The sequence below is a fragment of the Hydra viridissima genome, unplaced genomic scaffold, assembly GCF_058129835.1.
Source record: "Hydra viridissima isolate aposymbiotic clone 2 unplaced genomic scaffold, HvirCarnegie_v1 scaffold_30, whole genome shotgun sequence".
Taxonomy (NCBI): domain Eukaryota; kingdom Metazoa; phylum Cnidaria; class Hydrozoa; order Anthoathecata; family Hydridae; genus Hydra; species Hydra viridissima.
In genome coordinates, this window is record NW_028324325.1 from 159,345 (window position 1) to 176,918 (window position 17,574).

At 34.7% G+C, this 17,574-nt stretch overlaps 1 protein-coding gene across 1 annotated transcript; it reads right to left on the reverse strand.

The window, feature by feature from the left end:
* Nucleotides 1–614: 614 nt before the first annotated feature.
* LOC149876120 (uncharacterized) lies at nucleotides 615–11,107 on the reverse strand. Its single transcript, XM_090075691.1, has 7 exons — nucleotides 11,036–11,107; nucleotides 6,976–8,061; nucleotides 5,041–6,051; nucleotides 4,719–4,784; nucleotides 4,400–4,456; nucleotides 4,125–4,243; nucleotides 615–626 (listed from the first exon to the last, which is right to left on the reverse strand). The coding sequence occupies exons 2-7, from the start codon at nucleotides 8,030–8,032 to the stop codon at nucleotides 615–617; spliced, it is 2,322 nt and encodes a 773-aa protein (XP_089931817.1). The 5' UTR covers nucleotides 8,033–8,061; nucleotides 11,036–11,107.
* Between the last annotated feature and the right edge of the window lie 6,467 nt (nucleotides 11,108–17,574).

The window sequence follows — 17,574 nt, forward strand, 5'->3', positions numbered from 1 at the left end:
TGCAGAAGAAGTGGATGACTATATGCAACTTTTTAAAATTGTGTGCTATCTCTATCGATTAAGGTGGTTTTCGAAAGTTTTTTCAAAGCAAAAATAGCGTAGTTTTCCTCTTTTAAATCTAGCTTTTGTCTAGGGTAGTTTATGAATAGATTTTCAAAGAAAGGTTAGCGTAGCATTCCTCTTTTAAGTTTAGCTTAAAATTCTTGGCATCACAAAACACAAAACTCAAAAAGATAAGATAAAATATAAGATAAACCTAAAACATAATATAAATGAAACTAAAGATAAGCTGCATAAAAAACTAACAACATAATAATCTACTAGGCATGTTTAAATTGAATTATATAAAATCCTTTGCGCAAATATAGGTATGTTAGTAAAAAAGCATTAAAAGCCTCGCAACTTTGTTAAAGGTAGATTTTGAATAGTTTTTCAAAGAAAGGTTAGCGTAGTTTTCCTCTTTTATGTTTAGATTATGTAGCTTGACATCACAAAACACAAAGCTCAAAAAGACAAAATAAAATATAAGATAAACGTAAAATATAGATGAAACAAAGTTTACACTGCATAATAAACAAACAACATAATTATCTACTAGGCATGTTTAAGTTGAACTAAATAAATTCCTTTGCGCAAATATGGGAAAGTTAGACAGTAAAAATCCATAAAAAGCCTCGATACTTTGCTGAAGAAGATGACTATATGCAACTTTTTAAAATCGTGAGCTATCTATATCGATTTAGGTCCTTTTTGAGTACTTTTTCAATGGAAAGTTAGCGCAGTTTTCCTCTTTTAAGATTAGATTATGAAGCTTGACATAATAAAACACAAAACTAACAAAGGCAAGATAAAATATAAGGTAGTTTTCGAATGTTTTTTCAAAGCAAAATTAGCGTAGTGTTCCTCTTTTAAATCTAGATTATCTCAAAGGTAGATTTTGAATAGTTTTTCAAAGAAAAGTTAGCGTAGCTTTCCTCTTTTAACATTAGCTTATGTAGCTTGACATCACAGAACACAAAAACATAAAATAAAATATAAGACAAATAGATGTAGCTAAAGTTAGGCTGCATAAAAAACCAACAACATAAAATATCTACTAGGCATGTTTAAATTGAATTAAATAAAACCCTTTGCGCAAAAATAGAGAGTAAAATGCATAATGTTAGAGAGTAAAAGTGCATAGAAAGCCTCGCTACTTTGCTGTAGAAGAAGTGGATGACTAGATACACTTTTTTAAACTTGTGTGCTATCTCTATCGAATAAGGTAGTTTTCGAGAGTTTTTTCAAAGCAAAATTAGCGTAGTGTTCCTCTTTTAAATCTAGATTATCTCAAAAATAGATTTCGAATAGTTTTTCAAAGAAAGGTTAGCGTAGCTTTCCTCTTTTAACATTAGCTTATGTAGCTTGACATCACAGAACACAAAAAGATAAAATAAAATATAAGACAAACGTAAAATGAAAAATAGATGTAGCTTAAGTTAGACTGCATAAAAAACCAACAACATAATAATCTAACAGGTATGTTTAAGTTGAATTAAATAAAACCCTCTGCGCAAATATAGGTATGCTAGAGAGTAAAAAGGCATAAAAAGCCTCGCTACTTTGTTAAAGGTAGTTTTTGAATAGTTTTTCAAAGACAGGTTAGCGTAAATTTCCTCTTTAAAGTTTAGCTTATGTAGCTTGACATCACAAAATATAAAACTCAAAAAGACAAGATAAAATATAAGATAAACGCAAAATAAAATATAGATGAAACTAAAGTTAGGCTGCATAAAAAACCAACAACATAATAATCTACTAGGCATGTTTAAATTGAAATAAATAAAATCGTTTGCGCAAAAATAGCTATGTTAGAGAGTAAAAGTGCATAGAAAGCCTCGCTACTTTGGTGTAAAAGAAGTGGATCACTAGATACAACATTTTAAAATCGTGTGCTATCTCTATCGATTAAGGTGGTTTTCGAAAGTTTTTTCAAAGCAAAAATAGCGTAGTCTTCCTCTTTTAAATCTAGATTATGTCTAAGGTAGTTTTTGAACAGTTTTTCAAAGAAAGGTTAGCGTAGCTTTCCTCTTTTAACATTAGCTTATGTAGCTTGACATCACAAAACACAAAACTCAAAAAGACAAAATAAAATATAAGATAAACGTAAAATAAAATGTAGATGAAGCTAAAGTTAGGCTGCATGAAATAAACGGGTAACAATATTTTTCTATGTATGTTTACATTGAGTTATATAAAATCCTCTGCGCAAATATAGGTATGTTAGAGAGTAAAAGTGCATAAAAAGCCTCGCTACTTTGTTAAAGGTTGTTTTTGAATAGTTTTTCAAAAAAAGGTTAGCGTAGTTTTCCTCTTTTAACATTAGCTTATGTAGCTTGACATCACAAAGCACAAAACTCAAAAAGACAAAATAAAATATAAGATAAACGTAAAATAAAATACAGATGAAGCTAAAGTTAGGCTGCATAAAATAAACGGGTAACAATATTTTTCTATGTATGTTTACATTGAGTTAAATAAAATCCTCTGCGCAAATATAGGTATGTTAGAGAGTAAAAGTGCATAAAAAGCCTCGCTACTTTGTTAAAGGTAGTTTTTGAATAGTTTTTCAAAAAAAAGGTCTTTAAAGTTTAGCTTATGTAGCTTGACATCACAAAACACAAAACTCAAAAAGACAAGATAAAATATAAGATAAACGCAAAACAAAATATAGATGAAACTAAAGTTAGGCTGCATATAAAACCAACAACATAATATTCTACTAGCCTAGTTTTCCTCTTTTAAGTTTAGATTATGTAGCTTGACATCACAAAACGCAAAAAGGCAAGACAAAATACAAGGTAAACGTAAAATAAAGTAGAAGTGAAACAAAAGATAGGTTGCATAAATACAAAAACTGCATTGCCAAAAATAGAATTTGTTGTCTAGAAAGACTTTTTAAAGTTTGTTTCTTTCGTCTATTGACTTAGTGAATCGCGATCTGGTTTTTCTTAGGCGCGCTTGTTTCTTAGTTGTTTTTTTTTGTAAAGAAAGTTTATTCAGACGTTTTTTTTACGCAACTCCTTTAACATTATTTTTAACAAAGTATTCTTTTATACGTGTTTACATTGAAATAAAACCCTTTGCGTAAATAGAGATAAATTAGAGAGCAAAAGCCTCACTACTTTGCAGAAGAAGAATTGGATGGCAAGATACAACTTTTTAAATTCGTGTGCTTTCTCTTTTAAGGTACTTTTTGAATATTTTTTCAAAGAAAAGTTAGCGTAGTTTTCCTCTTTTAAGTTTAGCTTACGCAGCTTGACATCACAAAACGCAAAAACCAATAAGGCATGATAAAATACAAGATAAACGTAAAATAAAATAGAAGTGAAACAAAAGTTAGACACCATAAAAAAAAAACAAACAAAAAAAAAAACATAATATACTTCTATGTATGTTTACATTGAACTTAATAAAATCCTTTGTGTAAATATATGAAAAAATAGAGAGTAAGAGTTCATAAAAAAAGCCTCGCTATTTTGCTGAAGAAGAAATGGATGTCTAGATCTTTTAAAATAAGGAACTTTTTGATTTCTTTTTCCGAAAAATGGTTGGAGCAGTTTTCCTTTTTTAAATTTCACTTATGCAGTTTAACATCACAGAAAATATTAATTTGCTTTTTAACAAACTCTTAAAAACATCAGAAGTAATTCTAAATGCAACTCTATTAAAAGTGTTAACAGAATAACAAAACGACTTTTTTTTTTTTTTAAAGATAAAAAAAGTTTGAACTATCTTTAAATAAGAAATGTGAGAACAGTTTAACAGAACTTCTTGTTTATTATGTATTTAGCGAAACAGATAAATATATTTGCAAAAGCATAGAGAAAACAAACTACACAAAAGGCCCATCTTTATTGCCAAACTGAACAAACTTTTCTAAACTACATAAATGGTCTCACTATATTGCCATATTGAACAAACTTTTCTAAACTACCCTCTTTTTGAATTTTTAGCTTCATGTTTTTAATTTTGTCTTTAATATGGCTTCGGTAGGAGTACTTTTGCAAGACATGAATGAGCTTGTCACTGCTATGATTTGCCAAGATGCCAAGGTAATCTTTGTACGAGCAACTTGAGCTTACATCTGTAAACACGTCTTGCAAGATGTATGCCAACACTAAAGCTGCACATCGAGGAAAACTTCTGGTGTTGAACCATTCGTTGTGGCCAGGGCAAGCATTCAGCTTTTCAACTATTTCATCTAAAATTTTACAAACTCAAGTCATAACACAAAGAGATTAAATCGAATATTCATTTGGTTCTGAAGCATGACAAGATTAATTTTGTTTTTTTATTTGTTTTTTTTGTTGACCTTATTGTTTGCACTGATAGCAATAACTGGTTTTTGAAAGATTACCTAATTGGCATTGGCTAACTTCTGCTTTGTTTTCCTTTGTTCTTGGCTGAGTTGATCCTGAAATAAAATAAAACCATGTTCATTTTTCTAATTCATAAAAAAACCAATCAACAGTTTCTAAGTGTTAGAGATAATAACAAGCTGTGCATGATTTCTAACGGTGAAGTTTCTAACTTCATCATTAGAAATCGGGTAGACACAACTTTCTAAAAGTGCACTTAGCAATGATGGCAAGTTTTTATTAACAGTTAACCATCTGAAATTGTGCAAGAAGAGGTTTGTGTTTATATATGTTTGTATAAATTAGGTTTTACATTACCGATGTGTTCTTGAGTAAAAGATGGCATTTCCAACTTGATTTTTTTTCTTCTTGGATCTTTTACTTCTAAAACATAATCAGTTTTAGTATCATTCACTTGTGTAAACATTTAAGCAATCACAGAATTAGTCCTGCAACAAATACATACACACTTCTGTGTTGTTTTTTTTGTTTTTTTTTTGTTTTTTTTATTGTTTTTCTTTTTTTTTTTTTTTTTTACAGCTTTAACAATAACAATAGGGCAAGGAGTTAATTTGGGCATTTTTATTTTTTGAAAGCGTGTTGAGATTTGCATAAAAATCAAAAATCAAAAAGAATTTACCTCTGGATGTACAAGCAAGACTTTGGCTAAATAGACTACCAACAGATTGAACAGCACCAGGTGAGGGCTGTTTTTCAAGAACAGTACCAGCCTGTTGGACTGGAACAGCTGAAAGAAACAAACTGGGTTTGGCCATCGTTTGCTGACGAGCAACAAGATTAGGAGCCAGAGGAACAGAAAAGACCTCTTTTGAAGGATTAAAAACAACTTGCAGAGAAGGAGCAACATGAACAGGTTTGGCAACCACTTGCTTATGAGCAGGTTCAAGAAGAGCAGGTTCAAGAAGAGCAGGTTCAAGAAGAGCAGCTTCAGGAGGAGCATGGAAAACACGTGTGACAGCCATAAGATTATCTTGCTGTGAAGCAACATTAGACACTGTTTCCAGCAGAACAGAAAAAACCTCTTTTGAAGGACTGAAAGCAACTTGTTCAGCAGGAGCAGCAGAAACAGGTTTGGCAACCACTTGCTCACTAAAGTAAACTGGAGAAAGTTGTGCATGGTGTTCAATAAAATCCGGTTCATCAGGAAATAATGTTAATGCAAGAGGAGAACAAGCTGTGCCAACAGGAACAGCTAGAGTCTGATCTACATCCATACAAACAGCTTGTTCATTAGGAACTAGTTGTGCAAGAGCAGAGGATAGTTCAAGAACTGGACCAGCGATTGTTTGTTCAGAAGGAACAGACGAAACAGGAGTTGAGCTAGGTTCACACAAGAAATCTACAACATGTTCGTTGCTGTCCTCTAAAGGAGCATTGTTTTCTACAGCTGGAGAAAATGGAACCACTGTGGTACAACCGAAAGTAGCAGCACATTCTTCAGAGTCAGAACCGGAGTCTGAATCTTCCTCAAAAATGTCCTCAACATCATGAAAACCGTACTCCTCTGCATTAGTTCGGAGCCAGTCCATCACATCCTTCTCCTCCTTTGGTGGTCTCTCAGACTTTTCAACAGTCAAAGACTCTATGACTCCGAAGGACTGTCCGATGCCCAGGGCAAAGCGCAACTCCTCTGCAGCGTTCCACTGGGACACATAAAAGCTATCCATTGTGTGTCTGCTGTGCTTCATGTAGAGTGTAGCAAACCGCTCGCGATCTTCTTTGCTGTTGTTGGCAAAGTAAGTGGCTATCGAACCGCGAATGCAAGTGGGAGTAAGACGCTTCATGGGAATGTTTACTTGGCTTTTTCTGAAGCAGGACGTCAGGCTAGAGGTGATAGCAGAGGAACCCATCTGGTAAACAGGCACTCTAGTTGCACCTAGTGTCACACCTTCGTCTTTGTTGGCTCTCACCGAAGGAAAAAGGGGCCTGTAGCAGTCGCTCAACTCCAAAACAGTCTTGGTGTCTGCAGCCATGTAGTGAGAGTCGTTGACAAGAAGGTCTCTGTATCTCAGCAAATAAATATCGATCAACACTTTCAAGTCGTTCGGCACTAGAATGTTTTTGGCTCCGTACTTGTATGCTGTTTTGTAGCGCTCTTGCACAATGCAATATCCACACTCACTCTTCTCAGCAGCCATGTAGTCTCTAATGTTTAAAAGAGCAATGTTAGATTTTCTTAAACTGTTAATTACAGTGACAGAGAGCAGAAGATGGTTTCGTAGAGACACAGCATTGTCTCTAGTCAGCGGAAGAGACGCCTTTCTAATCGATTCCACTAAGTCTCTTAAGTATGCAGACTTGCCATATTCGGTCAGCAAACTGACATTGATGATGTTGATGCTTTTTCTTCTTTTCACAAGGCTCCTCCTCAAAGAACGAAAGGGCCTCAGCACTTTTCGCAACTCATCCACCTTGCAGCGCAAACGTCGGATGGCCTCATGAGAAAGTCCGAAATAGACGTTTCTGGCTTCACTGAAACGAAACAGGAGACAAAGGGAGACGAGGCGGTTGTACAACGTGTGACAAGACATGGCTTTTGTTTGGTCAAGTTCACTCAGCTTGGAATTGAGCTGAATTTTCTTAAAGTGCAAGGAGAAGTATCTATCCTCCAAAACATTGGAATTGGTGAGGGCGTTTGGGTGCAGCGTCAACGTGCTGTCACAACAAGTCAATATTTCCACAACTGCATTTTTGTAGATTTTTGCTTGTGACCAAGTGTTGTTGTTGGCTACCACAAGCCACTTTTCAAAGTCTCTGAAGAGCTCATCTGCTGACTGGTAATAAAAGTGAAAAGCATCTTTGTCCAGCTGAAACAAGAGTCTCTTTTCTTCGGTCAAGACATAGGAGCTGGAAACCAAGTGCTCTAAGGAATCGAAATCAGAGTCAAGGACGGATTCGGTGTTCAGCTCTTTGTTTTCTACAGAGGTGCATTGGTTTGCAGAAGGAGCCTCGGACGAACCAGCAACTGGTGAGGGCAAGCTTAAAAGAGGATCAGAGGAAAGAACCGGAGAAGAAAAAGAGGAGGAAGGCCCAGGAGCAGAGGATGCAGAGCCTGATGCAGACGCTTGTTCAGCTACTGGCTTAATACCAAAGAAGGCAGGTCGAATAAATTGAGGGACATAGAGCTTCTCGTTGTCGTATCGCTTTGCCTCTGCAATCTTTTGTTTGATCATCTTGGAATCGTAGAAATGAGTCTCTTTCAAGTGTATGTCCAGTCGGTCGTAATACTTCCAACATTGCAAACAGGGGTAAGGTTTTGGACAGCCGGACTTGCGTTCGAGACGAGCATGCTGAAACTTCCTGACCATTGCAGAGTAAAAGATGGAAGCTTCATCCAAAGTCCAAGAATGATCTTTTTTAGTCAAGTGTCTTTTAATGCTTGTGGACGAATGTTTGCACAAAGGCATCGGACAGCTAACAGCGTACCTCTTCTTGGTACCATAGAAAGGTACAACCCTGTTTACGGAGCCACACGCTGCAACTAATGCGGCCCTGACTTTGTTTTTGAGCTTTAAGTCTCTCTGTTCTTGTGACTGCTTTCTTTTCTTTTTTTTTGCTTTAGAGTTTGGAGAAGAAGCAACAACAGAGTTGTTTTCTTGTGAAGAAGACATGTTCAGGTGTTTGTTTGCAACGGTTTAAGCTAAAAAAAAAAGAAAACAGTTAGTGAGAGTTTTTTTTCTTCTGCCTGTATCCAATCCTGGAATGTTGCGTGGATTGATGAGAAACACAACTACAGCGAAGAGCTGTGTTTTTTCGAGTCCTCTGCAAAAGAGCAAGAAGAAAGTAAAGAGAGCAACAAGAAGAAACAAAGCTTGCACTAGCAAAAGAAGAAGAACGAGAGCAACTAGCATTACATGCATGGTGGCAACAGTGATTGCTATTATGAGAAGGAGAATGAGAAAAAAAAAAGAAACAAATAAATAAAGAGATGGAGTTTGAGAGGATCTCGCAACCATATGACTCAAAGAAAGAAACTGTGTTGAAAAAAGGCAAGAGAGGGCAAATAGAACTTGCTAACAAGGACAAATGACAGACATAACTACAACAGTAACAACTCTCATTGCAAGCATAATAACAACAACAGCATCAGCATCACTGACTCAGAGAGTGTTGAAAAAACAAAACAGATTAAAAAAAACAAGCAAAGTGGCTGAACAGTAACAACAACCATTGCATGTATAACAACAGCAACAGCATCACTTAATCAGAGGGTATTGATAAAAAAAACAAACAAAACAAAACAAAAAAGAAAAAAAAACAAAACAAATAAAAAAACAAAACAAGCAAACTGGGTGAACAGTAACAACTCTCATTGCAAGCATAATAACAACAACAACATCACTGACTCAGAGAGTGTTAACAAAATAAAATAGATTATAAACAAGCAAAGTGGGTGAACAGTAACAACTCTCATTGCAAGCATAAAAACCAACTACAGCAACAGCAGCATCAGCAACAGCATCACTGACTCAGAGGATATTGATAAAAAAAAAACAACTAACAAACACACAAACAAAAACGAATAAAAGCAAAGTTGCTGAACAGTAACAACTATCATTGCAAGTAAAACAACAACAACAGCATCAGCAACATCATCACCGAATCAGAGAGTGGTGATAAAATAAGATAGATTAAAAAACAACCAAAGCGGCTGAACAGTAACAACTCTAATTACAAGTAAAATAACAAAAGCAGCATCACTGACTCACAAGGTTTTGATAAAACAAAAAACAAAAAACAAACAAAGCAAGCCAAGTCGGTGAGCATTAACAAACACTCATTGCAACTATAATAACAACAACAGCAACAGCATCACTGACTCAATGGGTGTTAATAAACAAAAACAAAAACACAAACAAAGCAAGCAAAGTGGGTGAACATTAATAAGACTCATTGCAACTATAACAACGACAACAGCAACACTATCACTGACTCAGAGGGTGTTGATGAAAAAAAAGCTAACAAAAACACAAACAAAGCAAGCAAAGTGGGTGAACATTAATAAGACTCATTGCAACTATAACAACGACAACAGCAACACTATCACTGACTCAGAGGGTGTTGATGAAAAAAAAGCTAACAAAAACACAAACAAAACAAGCAAAGTGGGTGAATATTATTAAGACTCATTGCAACTATAACAAAAACAACAGCAACACTATCACTGACTAGGAGGGTGTTGATGAAAAAAAAACAAACAAAAACACAAACAAAACAAGCAAAGTGGGTGAACATTAATAAGACTCATTGCAACTATAACAACGACAACAGCAACACTATCACTGACTCAGAGGGTGTTGATGAAAAAAAAGCTAACAAAAACACAAACAAAACAAGCAAAGTGGGTGAATATTATTAAGACTCATTGCAACTATAACAAAAACAACAGCAACACTATCACTGACTAGGAGGGTGTTGATGAAAAAAAAAACAAACAAAAACACAAACAAAACAAGCAAAGTGGGTGAACATTAATAAGACTCATTGCAACTATAACAACGACAACAGAAACAGCATCACTGACTCAAAGGGTATTGATAAACAAAAACAAAAACACAAACAAAACAAGCAAAGTGGGTGAACATTAACAAACACTCATTGCAGCTATAACAAAAACAACAGCAACAGCATCACTGGCTCAAAGGGTGTTGGTAAAATAAAAAAATTAATAAAAACAAAACAAGCAAAGTGGGTGAACATTAACAACACTCATTGCAGCTATAACAAAAACAACAGCAACAGCATCACTGGCTCAAAGGGTGTTGGTAAAATAAATAAATTAAAAAAAACAAAACAAGCAAAGTGGGTGAACATTAACAACACTCATTGCAGCTATAACAAAAACAACAGCAACAGCATCACTGGCTCAAAGGGTGTTGATAAAATAAAGAAATAAAAACAAAACAAGCAAAGTGTGTGAACATTAACAAACACTCATTGCAGCTCTAACAAAAACAACAGCAACACCATCACTGACTCAGAGAGTGTTGATAAAATAAAATAGATTATAAACAAGCAAAGTGGGTGAACATTAACAAACACTCATTGCAAGCATAAAAACTTACTCAGAGAGTGTTTATAAATAAAACAAAAAACAAAAAACAAAAATACAAGCCAAGTGGGTGATTACTAACAGCGCAAACAGCAGCAACAACAGTGTCTTTAGAAACAACAAACAAGTACAACAGCAACAACTGCTTTTACAGAGTATAACAATAACAACAACATGGCACTAACAACAACAAAAGGGTTGGAATAAAAACCTATAGGCAAAAGGAGAGCTGCATTCAGACAAGATCGATTACAAAGAAGCTCTTCTTTTGGACAGAGGAGAAACTGCTTTTGAGGGACAGAGGGACTTTTGTTGTTGTTGTTGTGCAGAAACCAACAAACTTTTATTGAACCGAATATAACCGAACATAACCGAAAGTCTTGTTTGCTTCTGTTTTGTGCCATCAAGAAGGGAAAACAAAACATCACGAAACAAACGAAGCAAACGAAACAAACAAACAAACGAACGAAACAAACAAAAAAACGATTAAATAAATAAACAAACAAACGAAACAAACAAACAAACAAACAAAAACAAATAGGAAAAACAGAAAACGCTGTACCGAAACCTCGCCATTTTTATCCTTCCTCGAGCTTTCTTTGGGCGCCAAAGACCGAGAAAGTTGAGCAAACGTGACGTTGAGGGGGGGGGGGGGGGTACTTAAGGCCAGCAGACCGACCAATGGCAAGCTTAGGAGAGACCCACGTGAATGTTACTTTTTCTTTCTATGTACGCTGAATCCGCTCAAAGTCTGGAATTTCCAGCATTCACGTGTCATCACTCCAGCCACCAGATTGGCCCACACTTTGCACACTTTCAAGACTAGAACTTCACTTAATCACAAATTGAGCCAAAAAAAAACTAAGTCTCGCATGGCGACAACTTTTCCAAAAGCAAACAAAGGCAAACGAAGGCAAACGAAGAAAAAACAAAAACAAGTAAACAAAAACAAAACCGAAAAGGGAGAGAGAGAGTGAGTCGACTCATTTCTTTCGACTGCCTTAAACGAGAAGTCTAAAACGTTTAAAAGTTGAAAACTAAGTTTTTTAAATGAACTGCACCGAAAAAACTTTACGACAGTTTAGCTGGTTAAAAACGCAGAGGAAAATATTTTATAAAATTTAAGCGTTCTAAAGATGTCCATTTTTGTTTTTGGCTTTTTTTTATTTTGGTTTGTTTCTGGCTTGTTTCTTTTTTTAAATTCTAGCGATCGAGCATATTTGAACGGTTTCATCAACCTGTTGGCGCACGTGCTCGAGAGCTAGAACTTTGATTGCTTTTGTTGTTGAGAATTGAGAATGTCCGAGCAGGTTTTTTTATCGATTTCATCGCTTGTGGCGAGGCAAAAATCAAAACGCTTTTTGGACGAAAGAAAAGAGATTAAAAGGAAAAAAGAGAAGAAAAAAAAAAACAAAAAAATAGGTTATGTGTCATAAACATTTATTTTCTCACGCGATGACGTCTAGTTTTGTTACAGTAATTAAAATATGGTATCAAGTTTGTAATTTCTATCTTATTTTTAGTTACGGATAATTGCCAATTATGTCACGTTTAGTATACACAACGCTGTTTTCTTAATAGCAATATGATACAAACAAGTTATAAAAAAAAAAAGCGTTCGCTCGATCTTCCTTAGTCAGTTGAACAAAAAGAAATTTTCACAACATATGATTGATTTGGTTGTCCTAGCAAGCTGTTTTAGCAAACGACTAGAGGTTGCAACTGTTGTTCATTGAAAACGAAAAATCTAGCGTCAGCAAGAAATTTTTGAATACATAATGTACACAAAAGTGGCACTAACAAATGAAAATGTAAAAAAAAATGTTTACCTTGATGCCAGACTCGCAGAGATGTTGTCGCTCGTTGCTATCGACTGCGAACAGCTTTGTTGTTTTTCGAAGTGCCTCTTCATTCTACTTATAGCCGAAGTTTTGGCTTCGAAAAAAAATACACGAACGTCGTTAAGCTCAACGAGCTGCTTTAATTGTTGTTCGTGCGAAAACGAAATGCTTAAAACGGATAAAAGTGTTGGCGTAATTACACTTTTCGACCGCGATGCAGTTTGTCAAACTCTAGCGTACTTTTTTGGCTCGTGGAGCAAAAGCCTCATGATAATAGCAAAGGCTTAAAATGTCCTAACATGTCAGCAAAGGCTTAATATGCTTAATAAACTGTGGTTAAGCTTTTGCGGTGCAGTTCATTTACAACTTAATTTGCAATTTGCTGGCACAAGCAAACGTTTATGACTTCTCGTCTAAGGCAGTTGAGCGAAATCAGTCGACTCACGTTTTTGTTTTTGTTTTTGTTTTTGTTTGTGTTTTTGTTTTTGTTTGTGTTTTTGTTTTTGTTTGTGTTTTTGTTTTTGTTTGTGTTTTTGTTTTTGTTTGTGTTTTTGTTTTTGTTTGTGTTTTTGTTTTTGTTTGTGTTTTTGTTTGTTCGTCTTCGTTTAAAATATAAAGAATTCGAAAGGAAGGTTGTTGCTTTGTTTGCTTATTGAAAGTTGTCGCCAGTTGTGAGGCTTAGTTTTGTATTTGTTTACTTTTTAAAATATCGAGGAAAATATTTTAGGACATCGCATTCTAAAGGTGCCTTTTTAATAAAACATCTAACGATTTAGCTTTTAACGTTATGCTCAAAAGAATGCCCGTTTCGGTTTCTTTTTTCTTTTTTTTCTTTTTTTTCCTTTGTTTCAATTGGGCAGAGTGCTCATTTGAGCAGCCCACCCATGATCCAAAATTATGAACTCTGTACAAGATACGTTTCATGGACTGTAGAAATTTCAGGAAACCAACACAGTGACTAGTTCGTAGTGTGTGTTAGTTCCACCTTTATTCACGGTAGAGCGGACCTGTTCGAGTACTCGAACATTGGGTCACGTCTGAAACGTGAGAATGCTAGAGTGCGTTTTACTAACAATTTTATCGCTTGTGGCCAGGAAAGCAAAACTTTCCGTTTTTGTCTTTTGCATCCTAAAGGAGCCTTTTTAATAAAACCTCTAACGATTTAGCTTTTAACGTTATGCTCAAAAGAATGCCCGTTTCGGTTTCATTTTTTTTTTTTTTTCTGTTTGTTTTGGTTTTTGTTTTTTTTTTTCAATTCGGCATTCTAAGGGTGCCTTTGTAACAAGATCTAACGATTAAGCGTTTAATGTTGTGCTCAAAAAAAAAAAAAAAGTGCCTTTTATATCTCTCAATGGTCTCCAACGATAAAACTGCCGACCAATCGCAACGATTAAACAGCCGACCAATGGCAGCTCAATAGTCTCCAAACATGAAACTGCCGACCAATGGCAGCTCAGTGGTTTGAGAAGTGAGATCATTCGACTTCGTTTTATTATCTCCAGTTTGAACTAGTGCTTGGCTTTCATAAAAATTGTCAAATTTTTCCAAACAAATCTTATACGAAACGCTACTTTGATGTCAAACCTTCGTTACTCCCTATTCCCTTCTAGCGGAGGGCCGGCTAAAAGCTAGAAAAAAAGAGAGAAGGAAACTTTTTTTTTTTTATTAAGAGGGGTGGGGGGGGGGGGGGGGAAAGAGTAAGAAAATTACGGGGTTAGGATTGGAGGGGGATGGTTTTACGGTTTGGAAGCCTGGGGACAATGAAAAATTGCGTTCGTATAGTGTCCACGAGGGGCGTCCTTCGGTTGTAACGTGCCGCTAGGTGCACGCGTCTAGTAGTTTCGTTGCATCGACCTAGAGGAGTTCTCCGAAAGGTCTTGCGCTTTGGGCTCGGGCAAACGGCCTGCATCCATTGTAAACACGGTCTCTGCCGTTAGAAAATCGTTAACCAGGCTTTTGTGAGCTTTAACAACCATCCCTTTGAGTTTAAAACGAACGTTTCCCCAAAAGCCATTCGAGATGGAGGTACTCACGGAGGTTTGTTACGGTAACAACCCTGTGGTTTGCCATCTTCTTTCTTTCCGCAGCGTCGCAAACGGATCGGCCGGTCTCTTAGGTGACGAAAAAACGTCTGATCTCTCGACTGGAATGCTTAACGTACTAAGATTAGAAGAGTTAGTACTAAGAGTCGCATCTGGCCGCCGTAATTTTCTTCGATGATGTACTTGAAAATTTCGTGACGTCGTTTTCAAAGCTCTAGGGTCGATTTTAACCTTCGACCTTAAAGTCGATTTTAGCCTTCGGTGTGGCTCTGTACAACTTTTGCGGTGAAAAAGCTTGCGCGGAGTCTACAGTTGTATTTAGCCGACAGACGCTAGCAACGCAGAAACAGAATGACTCTTGGGCGGCGCAAACAGAGCGTTCAGCAAATTTGTCGCATTTTACGTCAAAGCGGACAATCTGCACGACAAATAAAGCTAACTTTCTCCTTTGCCTAATATGTTAACGGATGGCCAGGAACAACCTTGGTCTGTAATGAATGAGTTCGTTTTTCCATTCGAGGCATCTAATTACTGCAGTTTTAAAGTCACCTAAAGTATAAGCTCATCTCTCCATTCAAGAAAAACAAGCATCAGAGTTCGGAAAGTTTGCATGCACGACACCACCATCGATGGTACTTAAACAAACAGAAAATGAATTGCAAAACAGAACCACTGAATTGCAAAACATAACAACGGACAAGTCTGTAAAAAGCATGGTGATGAGCTTCTTCAATCCAATCAAGGAACCAAGCATCACAGTTTCGGCAATGGTGCACGCAAATCAGCAAACTGTGATACTTAATCAAACAACTTCACTGTTTTGCATAGTTTGAGAACGGATGGCTAAGAACAACCTCGTTAGTGAGTATGAAGTCATCTCTTCATTCAAGGAATTAATAATCAGAGTTTTAGAAGTCTCTTACGTGCGATACTACTATCAACGGTACTTAATCAAACAGCCTCTCAGAATTGCCTAGTTTGAGAACGGAAGGCTAGGAACAACCTTAGTAGTGGGTCATCAGTTCAACTTTTCATTCCAAGGAATTAAGCATCTAAAATCTGAAAAATAAAAAGAAAAGCTCTTTGTTAGAAGTTCTTATTTTTGTTTTTCCTCAATTTCTATTTCTTTTCTTTTTTTCTTTTTTTTTAAATGATAGTTTTTTCTTTTTTTTTTATCTATATTTTGTTCGTTTAAATTAATATAACAGGCGTCTTAGGTCGTTTCTGTAACATTATTTAACACTTTAAATTGTAATAAATATTTGAACAGAAGAAAATCCTTTTCGTAACGTTAGAATGTAATAAGAACATTTCATCTTTACAAAATACGCTTGTAAAAATGGTTTCACTTTTAAAGTTTGTTGTTTTTGTCTTTTAATTTAGTGAATCGCAATTTGGATTTTCTTCGGCTCACATCTATTTTAGTTGCTTTTTCTTAAGGAAAGGTCACCAGAGTTTTTTTACACAGCTCCTGCAGCATATCTTTAACAAAATACTCTTTTGAAAATTTTTAAATTGAAATAAACAAAAGCCATTTGCGTAAGTAGAGATAAATTAGAGAATAAAAAGTGCATAAACGCCTCGCTACTTTGATGAAGAAGAAACGGATGACTAGATGCAACTTTTAAATTCGTGTGCTACTTTGATGATGAAGAAGAAACGGATGACTAGATGCAACTTTTTAAATTCGTGTGCTATCTCTTTCGATTAAGGTACTTTTTGAATATTTTTTCAAAGAAATGTTAGCGTAGTTTTCCTTTTTTAAATTTAAATCATGTTAAAGGTAGTTTTTGAATATTTTTTTCAAAGAAAAAGTTAGCGTAGTTTTCCCCTTTCAGATCTAGCTTATGTTTAAGGTAGTTTTTGAATATTTTTTCAAAGAAAAGTTAGCGTAGTTTTCCTCTTTTAGATCTAGCTTATGTTTAAGGTAGTTTTTAAATATTTTTTCAAAGAAATGTTAGCGTAGTTTTCCTTTTTTAAATTTAAATCATGTTTAAAGGTAGTTTTTGAATATTTTTTCAAAGAAAAGTTAGCGTAGTTTTCCCCTTTCAGATCTAGCTTATGTTTAAGGTAGGTTTTTGAATATTTTTTCAAAGAAAGTTAGCGTAGTTTCTCTTTTAGATCTAGCTTATGTTTAAGGTAGTTTTTAAATATTTTTTCAAAGAAATGTTAGCGTAGTTTTCCTTTTTTAAATTTAAATCATGTTTAAAGGTAGTTTTTGAATATTTTTTCAAAGAAAAGGTAGCGTAGTTTTCCCCTTTCAGATCTAGCTTATGTTTAAGGTAGTTTTTGAATATTTTTTCAAAGAAAAGTTAGCGTAGTTTTCCTCTTTTAGATCTAGCTTATGTTTAAGGTAGTTTTTAAATATTTTTCAAAGAAATGTTAGTGTAGTTTTCATCTTTTAAATCTAAATCATGTTTAAAGGTAGTTTTTTGAATAATTTTTCAAAGAAAAGTTAGCGTAGTTTTTCTCTTTCAGATCTAGCTTGTTTAAGGTAGTTTTTGAATATTTTTTCAAAGAAAAGTTAGCGTAGTTTTCCTCTTTTAGATCTAGCTTATGTTTAAGGTAGTATTTAAATATTTTTTCAAAGAAAAGTTAGCGTAGTTTCCTCTTTTAGATCTAGCTTATGTTTAGGTAGTTTTTAAATATTTTTTCAAAGAAATGTTAGTGTAGTTTTCATCTTTTAAATCTAAATCATGTTTAAAGGTAGTTTTTGAATAATTTTTCAAAGAAAAGTTAGCGTAGTTTTTCTCTTTCAGATCTAGCTATGTTTAAGGTAGTTTTTGAATATTTTTTCAAAGAAAAGTTAGCGTGTTTTCCTCTTTTAGATCTAGCTTATGTTTAAGGTAGTTTTTAAATATTTTTTTCAAAGTAATGTTAGTGTAGTTTTCATCTTTTAAATCTAAATCATGTTTAAAGGTAGTTTTTGATAATTTTTCAAAGAAAAGTTAGCGTAGTTTTCTCTTTTAGATATAGCTTATGTTTAAGGTAGTTTTTAAATATTTTTTCAAAGAAATGTTAGTGTATTTTTCATCTTTTAAATCTAAATCATGTTTAAAGGTAGTTTTTGAATAATTTTTCAAAGAAAAGTTAGCGTAGTTTTTCTCTTTCAGATCTAGCTTATGTTTAAGGTAGTTTTTGAATAATTTTTCAAAGAAAAGTTAGCGTAGTTTTTCTCTTTCAGATCTAGCTTATGTTTAAGGTAGTTTTTGAATATT